General features: G+C 40.5%; 1 protein-coding gene across 19 annotated transcripts in view; it reads right to left on the bottom strand.

Moving 5' to 3' along the window:
* Positions 1-15,616, bottom strand: part of Pum1 (pumilio RNA binding family member 1) — a 114,255-nt gene that overhangs the window by 54,903 nt on the left and 43,736 nt on the right. For 10 of the 19 annotated variants that reach the window (XM_021636464.2, XM_060379455.1, XM_060379454.1 and 7 more), the window contains 2 exons: positions 6,512-6,620; positions 5,459-5,637 (listed from right to left, as the gene is read on the bottom strand). The exons of 7 other annotated variants lie outside the window; for them this stretch is intronic. In XM_021636464.2, the coding sequence (XP_021492139.1) occupies positions 5,459-5,637; positions 6,512-6,620 (288 nt within the window). The remainder of the gene's footprint in view (positions 1-5,458; positions 5,638-6,511; positions 6,621-15,616) is intronic. 2 more of the 19 variants (XM_060379452.1, XM_060379459.1) reach the window with 1 other exon arrangement.

The raw sequence follows: 15,616 nt of genomic DNA on the forward strand, positions 1-15,616 counted from the left end.
TGAGTCTTAGTTTTCCTATCTACTAAGCAGGGATAGTTTCAATAAATGGTTATGAAGAGCAATGATATGCTGTATTGTAAAGTTTAAGAATGTTATGTTATCCACATGTAAAACTACAGCACATAACACTTTTTAGGATACCAAAGGTTGAAACACTACCAAACACAAGCACATAACTGATATGGTCCCCCCAGAGCAGTCACTTAAAAGTGGGTCTGGGGCTGAAGAGATAGCTCAGCAGTTAAGAGCACTGGCTGCTCTTCCAGAAGTCCTGAGTTCAATTCCCAGCACCCAGGTGGTGGCTCACAGCCATCTGTAATGGAATCTAATTCCCTCCTCTAGTGTGCATGAAAACAAAGCACTCATATACATTAAATAAATAAATCTTAAAAAAAAATTAAAAGTGGTTCTATAGTCCAGGCTGATGATCACAATCTCAAAATTTAGAGATTAACCTTAAATGGCAATGCAAAGGACAAGCACCAGGAGCAGAGATAGCACTTGAGCATCCAGGCCCTATCAAATTCTCCACAGTGGGAATAAAGGGGTGCTGAGAGATAGGGAGCAACACAGTGGGTGAAAACATTGTCCACTGCTAGCCACCAAAGAGCCAGGAGCCAAGGAGACACTGTTAAGAACCATAGGCACAGAGGTGGCCTACTAAGACAACTCAAGCCTCCGCAGGACAACTATAGGAGAAGATAATTCCAAACACCTTTCTTGTTCCCAAAAAAGTCAGAACCAGAAATCCTCCCCTCACTGCAGGGTTCAGAAGACAACACTTCACACGGAAGAAGGTCATTTAGTGAGATCAGAGCCTATTCCATCTATATTAGACAAGCAGTATTTTGTGAATCTACTTGCAGTTTAAAAAAAAGGATGACACTGACAACACCAAATCTTGTGTATACTAATTTTCCACAAAATAGTCCCAAAAATTTTTTCATTGATTTTTTTCAAAGTATAACAAATAACTCGTAGGAACAGATTTTCACCATCAAGAAAATGAGTAAAAATCTGCAGCTGCTAAACTTGTGGAACAACTTGAAGAGAACCCACCTCAAAAGCCACCATAGCAGAGCAAAAGCCATACTGGGCAAAAATGGAATGAAAACAAAGCTTTTGAAAACAGGGCCCCCTTACTTTGCCTATGGGCCTTACTTTTCTCATCTATACATTAATCTACAATAAGGGTTCTTCCAAAGATTAAACAGGCAATCCTTAAAATTTCAGTTCTTCAAAAGAAATCAAATCAAGTCAACTTGTTTTTCTAAGGTTAAAATGAAAAAATGCAGCCACTACTACATTTCATTGACTCTGAGATACTACCATGCTATGCAGCACTAAAAAAGGACACAACAGTAGTACAAGTGTGACATGGACCCATTTAAAATATGCCCTGATCTTGGGCTGGAGAGACGTCTCAGAGGTTAAGAGCACTGGCTGCTCTTCCAAAGGTCCTGACTTTCAATTCCCAGCAACCACATGGTGGCTCACAACCATCTACAGTGAGATCTGGTGTCTTCTTCCGGTGCACAGGCACACACATTGTGCTATATGCATAATAAATAAGCAAATAAATCTTTGTTTTGTCTTTTTTATTTTAAAAAGCCCTATTTCGGTAGAAGCAAAAGTTGAGAGAAGTGTACAGTAGAGCATAACCTATATAGGCATGGCAGTCACAATCACCCAATTCCTGGTGTACAAAAAGGTGAGAGGAGCAAATACCTGATGGGATACCCAAGAGGACAAAAGAAACCTACCTTATAATCAAAAGGTGCTTTTACTTAAAAGAACTCTCAAAAATAGTTTGGTTTTGTAAGCCAAAATCTAAAGGCCCTAATGATATAATATTCCAAGGAGATTCCAACATGCAGTGCGGTGTTTACCACTTTAATACACATGTGAATCGCTGGGGCAGGGGAGTGGCTGTCTTACATAAAATGCAGATACAGTACTATACTTCTGCAAGCCTAGCACTTAGGATGCTGAGGCAAGAAGACTGTGAGTTTGAGGCCAGACTGGGTTACAAAGTGACACCCTGTATCCAAAACAACAAAAGCATGTTTCAGTTCTGGGAGGCTAGGGTAGGGCCTAGGAATCCTAAATCCTAGGATGAGGTTAATGTTATTAGTGCACAATAAAGGTTGAGTATCAATATACTCTGTTAATTACTATGACATTTCCTTGAATGATAATTGTTCCTGTTATACAGATGAAGAATCCAGTCGAGCCTCAAAGCCCTGGCTTTTATATGTAATGCATTACCCAAGTTTCACAAAAATCAATATAGTACCAGCTTTCCAGGCCAAATCATTGTGACTGGATGAATAGCTACAAATACGCATCCTCCAGGTCAGAAATCAGGCGCCTGACACAACCTGGGGAGGCCTTCCAACACCTCTACGAAGTTAGGTCAGTGGCATGGACCCAATGCTTGCAGTGGGAACGGTAGCACTCATGATCCACACTGTTCTTAATAACTAACTGGTCTTCAACCTATAGAAGAAAATCAAGGGACCAACAAGCAGTGTCCTTAGATATGCAATTTGGGGCTTTCAAAATATATGTTTTGTAACTACTACGGAATTCAGATGATGGAGAGGGGAATATCTTATTCCAGAAACAAATAAAAGCTTTCGGGGGAGGGGGGGAAGGGGGGCACAACTTGGCTCTTGGATTCAAGTTTTTCCGTTATTCCAAAATTTGCTATCCTAAAAGCTGGGGATGCACATGCTGGGTGCTAGCTAGCAGAACAATACATTTGTCAGTCTCCTGACAAAACTGGAAGTAAGTTAGCTAATTTGTTTGTGGCAGGTTCTGTGTAGTCCTGGCTGGCCTGGAATTCACTATGTAGAGCAGGCTGACCTCAAACTCACAGGGCTCCTCTGTCTTCTTGCTGGAATAAACCCCACGTCCTGCCTCCTAAAAGAAATCCTTATCTCAAAATTACTAAAGCATTAACAGCACCAAAACCAACTCAAAAAGAAGCACAATTCAAAGGGAAAGAAAGGCAAAGAGCTAAATTCTTTTATTCAAGCTGTGACAAGGAAATCTCAATAAATACAGACAACTACTTACTGCAGTTAGGACTGGCCTCCACGCGGGCCACCTTGAAACATTAACATCTGGACTGGCAGCCGTCACATTTGGGAAGGACTTCTATGTACCTGCTGTGAGTCCTGTATCATCACTGTGCCACAAATGATGCTGGCCACTCCGCTTACCAGACCAAACCCCCAGCTGCTCTGACCAGAAGCTAAGTGCTCTGCAGAAAATTCACTTAGATGCAGGCGGCCCACTGTTAAGTTTCGCTCTCCAAACTTAACACTGACCTAACTATTTTTGTTTTTAAAAAAGAGAGTGGGACAACCCCCTTTTCAAGATGCTGTATGTATATCATTAGAAGAGTGATTCAGGTTTCCCATAACACAGTTTTCTCTGGGTTTCATACTAACAACAGCAGAGTAGGCCCAAGTTAGGGATAGCATCAGCAGAACATAACACCAATGCTGACCAGCGGTTCTCTGATCAGCAGGCCTTCATGTACCAGGAAATGGCACCTGTCAACACCCTGGCTTGATATCCATCACTCTTCTCTATTGATCTACAGATGGCACAGAAGTCAAAATATTGTATATCATTTTATTCTCCACAGCCATCCTCCTAAAAAAGGAGAAGACAGACTTGGAGAATTATTTATCTGACTGCTAAGAGCCCTGCCTCCTGGGGAGTACTGTTTTCACTTGGAGGTGAGGTAGTTATCAGTTCTCATCTAGCCTGAGACTTAATCTAGTCACAATACCATGAAGAGCTAAAAATCACCAATTTTCCAAAACAACGAGGTATGGGACCCTCCTTTAAAATCCAAAGGCAGGGCTTTATCATAAACTCTAAAATGACAGTAATAATTCATTCTGTTTTATCTACTTTTAAATCAAATGCTTTTTTCTGCCTCCTGCGAACTTCTGCTGTGTGCCTGTGCCTAATGACCACAAACCAGAAACTGTCAAGAGTCCACAGCCATTGCTACCAGGGTTCAGGGTCACCTCACCAGCAGCTCACTAGTACACCACACTCATGTTTCTCCAGCGAATAGCTTACGGTGGTTCGCAGTGCTTAGAAGGCAGTACTTCATTTAAGAAACAGGACTAAGCTGTGAGGGAGAAGAAAGCAGGGTTCCTTCCATTCTTCCCTTGAGAAGATAGGCAAATGATCATTTGGCTCAATCCCATTCCTCATATCCAAAGTGTAGATCTTGTCCTCCCCAAGGAGCCCAGAGAGAAGAAACAAATACAAAAGCAGTTCCCTATCTGATCTGATTTACAAGTCACAATGTCTGGACCAAGTCAAAAGATCCAGAAGCATTCAGGTCAGCTTTGAAAAGACTAGTCCTCAAGAATGTACTTAACATACAGAGAGCAGGCTACCAACACCAACTACTGCTACTTACAATTTTAAGTGACAAAAGGGAAATAGGACCGACCAGCACAGGGAAATACTGTAGGGAACAAATGCAACATATAAAGAAACACATGTGTGGATAAAGCCAAAATTATGATGATATGGGGAAAAGAAGGTATCTTAAGGATTTGCCATCAGATAGTATTAGGTCACAGTGACTTCTGGAAAAAGGACTGAAAAGATGCAGAACAAAACGAGTTAGGAGGGAAAGAAGGCAAGCAGATAGCTGCAACATATAACAGAGTACAAAATGAGGAAGACTCCAGTAGATATATTTAAGATTCTTCGAGCTATAAAGCTGATAATACAGAGTGCTTTAAGAAAGGCCATCACAAAGCTTCCAAGAGAATGCTAAGATTTCACAGGAAGTGGCACAAAGCACAGAGGCTGCTTTGGCTGTCATTCAGCCAGGGTGAGTGGGGTTAGTGGCAATGAATTAAAAAACAAACCAAAAAACAAAAGCAAAACAAAATTTAAAAAAATCAAACTCTCCAACAGGATAAGCACAGGAAACAAAGCTGCTCAAGAAAAGCCATCATAAAATTAAAATCTAGCCTGCAAAACAAGAATGACCCCACATGCCTTGTCCTTTTTAAGGTTCTTAGGTAGTGGTCAATAATTTCTCCCACACAAGTACCTCACGCTGACACCTAGCTTCTATTTTCTTTATAAAGAAAGTCCTTCTCTTTTATGCTTTTGGTTTTAATGAAGAATGTTTTCTTATAGAACAATTAACTGAGACTTTGATTTTTGCTCTTACCTCACCTAACAATGTATACCCTCATCCCACCCCCAGGGGGAAAAGAATACATTACTTTTCTATCTTTAAAGTATAGTTGACCTCTTCTGCTACGCTTGCTAAGCTCTATGCTACAGCGAAAGTTTTAAAACATCCTATAATGAATGCTGTGAGTACCTAGGAAACAACAGGCGCAGTTTGCTTTGGGGAAAGGGGGAAGAAAGAGATAGGAACAAGTTCCTCAAGCCAACTTACAAATCCTCCTTTTCTTAGACAGGAATCGCCCGGGGATGAGCTCAACACATACTCCACCATGCTAACGCCTAGTCCCCCACTCTCCGATCGTGGGGACAGTACAGAATTGACCTCACTGTTCACATGGAAACTCTGACCAGGTCTTCTCTGCACCATGATTGGCTGGGAAACTGAATGATCTACAAAAAAGATACACAAGTATGACACAGTGCAGCCAGAGGCCCAAACAAATTATGAGTGATGTCTCGTGGATAAACCAATGTCTGGGAATCAATCAGGAGACCTGCCATGGTCTGCTGAGCCAAGGTCTCTTAAGTCTAGATATTCTATATAGGCTAAGGACACAGAACACATCTTTCCTCTATCAAGGAGAGCAGAGGAGTACAGCAGTTCACATAGAGAAGCCAATGTTCACCTCTTTCAAGTTGCAGAACTTCTCTGTTTTCTGGCAACAACAAATCTTTCTGCAGACTCCCTTTTACACTGTCCTGAAAGAGCTTGTCCGGTGCTTGTTTTGTCTTCCCCCTCCCTAGAAGCTATGGCTTCTTTCTGCTGTTGGTGTTTCTGCCTCTCTCTACCAGCTTTCCCCAGCCCTCTTTAGGGGAAAAGTCTACCACAAGAATTTCTGTGCCTGGTGATTTCATTCAGCCCCACGCACATTTAAAGATAACTAACTATCCCATATATGGCACAGAATGTCAGGGCAAAAAAGAAAAAGAAAATCATGAAGTTCAAAGTACAGGCTTGGATTTTCCAATTCCAGGCAAGCTGACAGCAGCACAGAGGGGAAACTCAGAGCTAAAATTATGGTCACTTGAAATGAGTCCATTCTCCTGTGACTAGCACTCCAGAAAATATTGAAGAGTTGGTTTTGTGTTAATTATTTTTAATATATTACATCATCTAAGCTCCTTAGTGGCAATTATACTACAGGACAGGGCATTTGCTTGGCATGTTTCTGCCACTGATGTGAAATCCATGACTTGCCAAGTGCTGAGGAAGGGAGCGCTAAGACAGGCACAAATCACAGTAGAGAGGCTAGAGCTAGATTACCTGATGTTCCCCAGGCACTGTCTCGCCATTGATCACCCAGGAATATTCCTTTTGGTCCATCTTTGCTGGATTCATCTGTTTCCCAAAACTTTTTACCTGGCAAGAGCTGCTGCAAATTAAAAATAATAGATGCTTTTAAAGAATCCATAAAGAATGAAAGTACAGCAGTCAACACTTTCTTTAGACAAGGGTACTGAAGATGCTCAAGGGCCCTAAAGGTCTCAATCAAAGTGTTTTGGCTACACAGCTGAGAGCAGAGTACTATTCTTACTTGGTAAAAGACACAGAAAGGCCTAAAGCAAGGGGATACTAATTATAAATATCTAAAATCATTCACTTAGTCTGTATGAAGATCTTTGAGGCAACAAGAGTACAAATACAAACATTGCCCAATTAGCTAACTGCTTGATAAGAGGGCTCTAACTGCAAAAGAATGTACCTACGACTGTTAATACTTTCTGCACATGCTCTGACTGACCATACAAAGTTACTCAAGCAAGAACACAAACCCAGCTTTGAAACCCCAGTTACAAAATGCTGAACACTATACTGCTTCTATTAAACAACACTTCCCTATCACATTCATGTATTCTAAGATTTTAGGAAGAGAGAAAAGCCATTCAGCTACTTTGAGAAAGGAAATCAAACTTCCTGACATTTGTTAGGTTTAAAAATACTTGACAGTGTCATTAAAATGACTTCAATCAAAGAAACAGTGGTCTTGTTACAAAGAAAAATTCCTTAAGGCTGCCATCATTCTTGGTCTGCTCACCAGCTTTACTTAATAAAACATCTCCCTCTTATTTCCTCTAATTATGTTTTCTTTTCAACCATTATTCCTCAGACAGGCTACCAAGAAGTTTGTAATCACTATTTCTGAGCATAAGGGCACACCTGAAGAACTGACTTATCCAATGTCAGAAACGGAATGCTGACTTTCAGAAATAAAATGCCAAAAAGCCCAAGAGATCTGTTCTTGTCCTGGACAGGTTTAACTTTCCAACTTATTAGCTACACCCAAGCATAATAAAGAAAACGAAGCTAACAGAACAAACCCCAGCCTCACTACAGCTTTGTCAGTATAGCATTAATCCACCCTCAAAAGGTTCCAAACTGTTCCACAAGTGTGAGTTCCAACATAGAACCAAGCAGTTTGCCACCTTTTTCAAACAGAACCCTAACAAAAAGACTTTGGCCTGATGTTTAATTGTACAAATGCTGAGCTGCCTCAAAGATGGACAGTTAATTATAAGCATCAGTCAAATTATTCCTCAATGCTTCTGAAATCTGTTTACTAAAGTAGGTTGGGAGGGGAAGAAGGAAAAAGAGGAGAAACAGGTGTCCAAAAAAGCTAAGCAGGAGCCAGGAATCCCTGAACCGGACAATTCTGACGTGTCCTGGCAACTACTATTAAACAGCCCCTTGGTGGCCTCCTGTTTTCTCAGATGACACACCTGTTTTTCTGAGACTCTGCCAATCAGAAACATCATCAGCAAGTACCAAGCACAATGTTCACCAAACGGCTTCTCAGGAAATGTATTCAGTGCCATCAGACATAAGCAAAATCATTGTCAAATTCCAGAAGAGATAATGAGAATTATTAACTATACAAGGGTCAATTTGAAAACTGTTTTCACATTCTTTTTTCCTTTCATCTTGTAAAAGAGCCCATTCCACCTTTAAGTGACAAAATTCTCATTCATATTTTGAAGAGGGTGAGACCAGACCAAACAGTAGTCCCAATTTAGGACTCCCTTTTTGTGCTTCAAGGAGTAACAATATCAGAACAAGAGGCCACAGCTCTTGTTGGTTAATGTTATACTCTGTGAAATGGTGTAAAGAGCAAAAGTGATTAAAACAGCCCTTTGTTGTCATTTTTTCAGTCTTCATCATTTTCTATATAAGCTCAAGAAAGCCTTGACAGTACCAGGCTCAACATATAAACAGACTTGCTATAATTTATCAAATTGGTAACTAAAAGCAGCAATCATTGAGCTCAAGGGGTAAAAGGAGACTTGCAGGATTCTGACATTGTTTATTTATAGTCTATTAGGTTGTCACAATACACAAAGCAGCAAGTGCAGGTGAGCAGATGAAAGCAAAATGTTTTTTAGGCTCCACTCCTTAAAAAGGAAACAGTACAGTAAGCATGAGGCACATTGCTAAAATGGAGATTTTTAAGGCTACTGAGCTGTCTCAGAGGGCAAAGCTGCTTGCCTCCAAACCTGACAACTTGAGTTCAATTCCTGACACCCACATGTTAGAAAAGAACCAACTCCACATGTGTTGTACTCCACACACCACTATGACACACAATCCACAAACACACATAAACACACAAATAAATGAACAATGAAACAAATGTTAAAAAAAAATAAGGTAGAGTCTATTTCCTACTAGTAACAGATGCAAGAAACCTCAATGAAATATACGTGAAAAATGTGTTTCTAGCGCACTATGAGTCAACCAGTTCTACTACTAAAAATAGAAAACAAATACTAAACAGATGTTAGAGGTAACCTCCACAGTGCTATAGCTCCTTATACATTTGTGAGGTGGAGGTAGAGATCAGCTGTTATCAGTGAGAAGAGCAGACACTATTTAGGCAAGTTCCCAAGAGATAAAAAAGAAGGTGGGAGAGCAGAGTGCAGCATACTGATTGGGGCCAGGCAGGATAGAATGGATGCACTGCATGGGTGCCCAGCAAACAGCAAAGGAATCCCTGAACCAAGGGATCTAGGCAAAGTCAAAAGAAGCTTAGTTAAGCCCTTTTGTATATCTCTGAGTTCTTCACAGAACCTTGCAATTCTTCACTATAAAGCCTACTGTCTGTATTCAATTGTGGTAAGCTGCAGAGCTGACTCCAAAAGACCTAGTCCCTTTTAAACAAGACCCACTAATAAGATGCTGTGAGGTCAAAGTCTACCATCACCACAGCCCAGCTTGCTCACATTAGAGAGCTGCTGTGCTGTGAACCACACCACAGAGTGGCCACCTTGGCAACAACGACAGATCTCTATCCAACAATTCACTAGGAACTGAAACCCTCACCCTAAGAGTACATTAAGGCCTGGATCCTGACATCAACCACATGAATTTGAAGAAGATTCTTCTCTGATAAAGCAACTGAACATACATGCCTGGAGCTTGTGAGAAACCTTATGAAGTTCTGAGGTTTAAACGATGGCCTTCTGAACTGTCTAAAATCTGTTATACATTGGGAAACTGATCCAATCATGACTATGTGGAAGTGTGTATTTCAAACACTTGAGTTTAGTTTTAAGAATAACTCTCAACGGGTGGTGCTGGCACATGTCTTTAATCCCAGCACTCAGGAGGCAGAGGCAGGCAGAGCTCTGTGAGTTCAAGGCCAGCCTGGTCTATAGGCCTGAACAGCTACCAAAACAAACAAAACAATTCTCATACCACTTCCAGTGCTAAAAGTACAAAGATTTTTGAGTTAGAAAAAAAAAGTAATCATTTAGCTCTGTCTAGTTCATGTTCTTCAATACTCTAGCCTATAACCCTTCCACATTAAAAATAAGTAGCTTTTAAAACTGCATGCTGAGTGACAAGTAGTGGCTCAACACTTTCAACTCTATATTCAAAGTCAACAAGAGTAAGGATATCTGTCTACCTTCAACTCTGCTGTTAAAAGAGCTGGATAACAGCTTTATTATAGAACAAGATCAAGACTTAAATTCAGCAAGCACCCCTCCAGAGGTAATTCTATCCACAGCATGAACTACAGCACCCCACAAGCCAAACCACTGCCACCAACACGTAAGTTGTCAAACTTTTACTTCAGTCAGACCTAATTTCAATTACTACAAATTTAAATGCAAGAAGCCTTAATTTATTTTTGAGATTTGGAGTTGGGGAGAACTATTGCTGGTCTAAGCAAAGTTCAAATGCTAAAGCACTCTGCTGCTGGGCAACATTCCCAGCCAGCAGACTTCTTTTTGTGGGGCAGGTAAAGGCAGGCAGGCTTGGAGGAACTCACTAAATAGCCTAAGCTGATTTACAAGTCTAGGCAATCCTCCTGCTTCAGTTTCCTGGTGCTGACATTACAGCCACAAAAAAAAATAAAAAATAAAATAAAATAAATCACAGCACAATTTTACAAAATTCACTTTAAGGGAAAACTAGGCTACTATAAAGGATTAAAATCTGACAATTCTAAAGGAGAGTGGTGTGAATTGGGAATTGGTCCAATAAAGCCAAGGAAACAAATGCAGTCAGACTGCATTAACCCAGTTGGCACGTTGAAAAGGGCACATGATACACAAACAAGTCCACACCTATGAAAGAGAGCAAGAGAAGTCAGCTTGAGTACAGTAAACACTGAAATCGTCAGCCCAGCAACTTCTCTGGCTCCAATGCTAACAGAAGCAGCTTCACAGAACTGATTTCCTCTGTAGCCAAGCACTGTGATCACTGATCACAGTTACTCTCAGAAATTAACAGCCTACAATTTGGCTTTTACCCATTAGTCTCTTGTGGTTCTGGTTTGAGTGAGGTCAATGTCATAATCCAATTTCTCTGAATGACTAATAAAGACCTGAATGAAGATGTACAAACTAGCTGGGCAGTGGTGGTACACACCTTTAATCTCAGTAATCCAGAGGCAGAGGCAGGCAGGTCTCTAAGTTTGAGACCAGCCTGATCTACAGAATGAGTTCCAGGACAACCAAAGAAAGGTACACAGAGAAACCCATATCTTGAAACAAAACAACCCTACAAACAGAGAGGGTGGGGGGTCATCTTGCCATCCTCAGTAATAAAGCAGGCCTCATTCTCTTTCCCTATAAATTATTCCTAATTAACTAGAAGAAGGGGCGGGGAGAATTAGCCACTTTATCTCCTCCTGAACCATAGGTTCACAAAAGAGATGTTTAAACAGATAAACACTTCATGATGCTTAAGCAAGACAGAGTGAAATACAGAAGTGCTCTCAGACACTTGGGAGACTGATGATTTACCTAGGAACACCTTTTTGTTTTTTGAGTCTAACAAAAAAGACAATAAACAAAATTATACTCAGTGGAGTACGGGTTACTCATGCCTGACATCTAGCATCTACCTCAAACTTACAAGCCAGTTTGTTTTTCCTGTAAGTTCCAGGCCAAGTATAAGCTAGCAAAAAAAAAAAAAAAAAAAAAAAAAAAAACCAAAAACAGAAACAGAAACAAATATTTAAAACCAGGAACCTCACACAATCATTTTATATTCCTTGTTAAGGAACTTTTAACATACACACACACACACACAAACAAACACCTCTAAGATGTCTTTCTAAGTTCAGTGATAATACATAGGAAATCTCTGAATCTCACATCTGGCTTTACATCTTCTCTATAAGCCTCCTTATCTCACCTGACAAATAGTCTGTCATGAACATCAAGTTAAATAATGCAATTCCAGTAACAATGAAGAGCTCCTGCTACTCTAGGAAAGGAGTGAGACTTCCCCAAGTCAAGGCTGCCCAATGTGCTCGGTCACCCAAACTTCACAGGAACCATGACTATAGCTCTGTGGCATCTAGACAAGCTATTACTGAGAATTAGCATGTATGACCACAAATACTAATATTTGCCCAGAGAAGTACCCATGAGGTTCTCTGCTGCCTTAATAGCGAGTTGACAGGGCCAGGCATTGATGGCACACACCTTTAATCCCAGCATTCAGAAGGCAGATGAAGGCAGATCTACAGTCTACAGAGGGAGTTCCAGGACAGCCAGGAATACAGAGATCTACCCTTTCTCGAACCCCCCCCAAAAAAAAGTGGGTATCATCTCTACTACCTTACCCTCTACAGTGTTAACTGATTCCACTTGTAAATCATGTTGCAGATATCAACCCACCTCTCTCCAAAGTCTCCTCCGGTTCTCACTTCTACTCTCTCCACTCTTTCTTCTATCCTCTCTCTCTCTCCCCCTCCACACCACTCCCTGCAGAAATCTGGCTTGTAAAACACACAAAGAGATGCTTACAAACTAACAGGCACGATCAGGTTTCATCATGTTATATGGCTACTCAAATTTCCAAGCCTCGTTCAAATGACTAAACATTTAACCACCTGGTAAGATTCAAGAAAAAGAAAATCCTTTAAGTCTCTTAGTATATATTCTCATCATCTCATTACATTAACAGAAGCTGAAATTAAGTCAGGACAAGGGCTTTTGAGACTGCAATTTGAGCTATAATGATGACTATGGTAATTCACAAGACCATGAAAACAACAGCATTTCTAGAAATTTCTTTTCAAACCTTAAATCCCTCAGATTTAGCTAGTACCTTCCTACCAGACTCTTGTAAAGCTAAATGAGACAATACAAAAAGTATTCAGAAATGCCATGACTTACACTGATGTTAACTCATCACTGTTTATTAAAGTTTTATTCAAGTTTTTTTTTTAAAACATAAAGCCAACCTGGGCTATAGAATGAGCCAGTATCTCAGAAAATAAAAGTATAATTTTTTGAAGTATAGAAAATAAAGACTGTTACCACAAGAATAAGAATGAACAAAGGGCCATCTGAATTCCCAAGGATTTATCTGAACAACAAAGGTTCTTCAATCTGACACAGTGGTGCATATGCCTGTAATACTAGCATCCCAAGACTAATGGGGATTACCACAATCCTGGATTGCATACAAAATTCTTTCTCAACATATATGCACATTTGGGAATCATCCCCCCTCCTCTCTCCTCTCCCTCCCTCCCTCAAATTTATAAAGAAAAAGACTGCTTCTCTTTGTGCACTGTTCCCTTCTAAATCAATGTTCCAGGATGGGCCAGTGAGGTAACTCAACAGGAAAAGGCATTTGCCTGATGGTCTGAGATCAATCCCTGTATTACTAACTGCCCCTAAACTTGTTCTCTGACCTCCACATGCCTATCCACATACATATAAAATTATTTTTCAAAGACCAATAAGATAGCAGGTATAGTGGTACACATCTGCAATCCCAGAACCTGTGAGACAGAAGAATTCTGAGTTTGAGGATAGCCTGTGTTATTACAAATTAAGACGAAAGAGAAAAAGAAGGGGGGGAGGGAGGAAGGAGAGAGAGAAAAGAATGAAAGAGAGAGAGAGAGAGAAAAGAAAGAAAGACAGGAAGAAAGCTAACAAAACTCAGTACTTACTGACAAAATTATGAATTCTTTGTAGAATTGGTAGAGACTCAAAATGACAATAAATGATGGTGCTCTGCCAGCAAGCCTGATCGCTTAAATTCAATCCCTGAGACCCACATGATAGAAGGAGAGAACTGACCCCTTAAAGTTGTCCCCTGACATCCACACACACAGTGGAAAGTATACACCCACATACATAGTACACACACATATATAGCCATCCAATTTCAACCTTTTTAAAATATCCTCAACAGTTTACTACTAACTCATAATCTAATAAATAAGAACTGAGAGTAAATGCTCTGGAATTCTTAAAAGCATTTGTTTCAGTGTCAATTCAAAATTACAAAGGCTGGTGATAATTTAGGACAGTATACTATATTTCTTAACATAATTTGAATACCTAAAGTTGCAGCTAAGTTTGTAAGTTGCAGCTAAGTTTGTAAATGGCAGCTTAAATAAAGAGTAATTAAAAATGATCTCTGGCTTTTTCAAGCATATAAGTTGGGCGGTGGTGGTGCGTGCCTTTATTCCAGTACTCGGGAGGCAGAGGCAGACATTCCTGAGTCCAGGTTGGCCTCGTCTACTGGGCAAGTCCCAGGTCAGCAGGGGCTACACAGAGAAACCCTCTCTTTAAAAAAAAATAATAAAAAATAAAAAGCAGGGGCTGGAGAGATGGCTCAGTGGCTAAGAAGACTGTCTGTTCTTCCAAAGGACCGGGGTTCAATTCCCAGCACCCACATGGCAGCTCACAACTGTCTCCATTTTCAAGGGATCTGACACCTTCACGCTGATGCACATAAAATTAAATTACATAGATAGATAGATAGATAGATAGATAGATAGATAGATAGATAGATAGAAAAGCAGCAGCATATGACAGGGCTGAGGAGCTGGCTCAATTGCTTGCCAAGCCTGCCAAGTCCTGCATTTAATGCCCAGTACTACATGAATCCTTGGTGTGGGAAACAAAGGAATTTCTTTTTAAGATATTTACTATTTTTATCGTATGTATGTGTGAACTTCCCTTGTGCATGCTCTGTGAAGGACAGAAGAGGTCCTCTAGCACTGGGCTCACAGGCAGCTCTGGAGTAGCACTAAATCCTGAGCTATTTCTCCAGCCCTGAAGCTAACAACTGTGTTGTCCTAGGTTTATCAGACACTTCTGATGAGCAGGCCTACTGCCTTCCAACACTAGTTCCATCACTGTAGTGAAACCCACCAACCGTTCAGCTGGCCAAGATAGAGTCATTTAGTCTTTCCTTCCTCAATCTAAAAAAATCCCAACACTTTTTTTTTTCTGTTTATCGAAAAAAATTAAGTTCTACCAGCAAATTCGTGTCTGTAATCCCAGTACACAGGATGCTGAGGCTCAAGTGCATGGCTAGCATGGATTCTACAGTTACAGTGAGAAACCCAGTTCTGGTGGGGTCTTAAGGTTTTGTTTTGTTGAGGTGGGGCAAGAGACAGGGATCTCTACATAGACCTGACTGTCTAAAACTCACTCTGTAGAATCAGGTTGACCCCAAATTCACAGAGATCTGCCTGCTTCAGGCTCCAGGTATACCTGCATGCACAATGGTAACTAAAGAAATTCTTCAAATGGGGCCAGGATAGGTCTGTAGTACCTAAGGTGTAAAGCCCTAACTAAGAAGGTAAAGAACTTTGAGATACCTCTCAGCTCTCCCACTGCTTTACTTAATTAATTCATTGGATACAGGACTAAGCTATATCCCTAGTTCCCAGGGCAAGTTTTGTTTTGTGTAACTGTAATTTTTTTAATATTTATTCATTTTCTGTGAGAGTGTTTTACATGTATACCATGCGAGTAATTGGTGTCTTCAGAGGTCAAAAGAGGGTATCAGATCTCATGGAAATGGAGTTATGGGTGGTTTGTGAGACACCATGTGGGTAGTGAGAATTAATCCCAGGTCCCCTAGAAGAACATGCGCTCTTAATCACTG

This window comes from Meriones unguiculatus, chromosome 3 (genome assembly GCF_030254825.1).
Source record: "Meriones unguiculatus strain TT.TT164.6M chromosome 3, Bangor_MerUng_6.1, whole genome shotgun sequence".
In the NCBI taxonomy this organism is placed as follows: Eukaryota; Metazoa; Chordata; class Mammalia; order Rodentia; family Muridae; genus Meriones; species Meriones unguiculatus.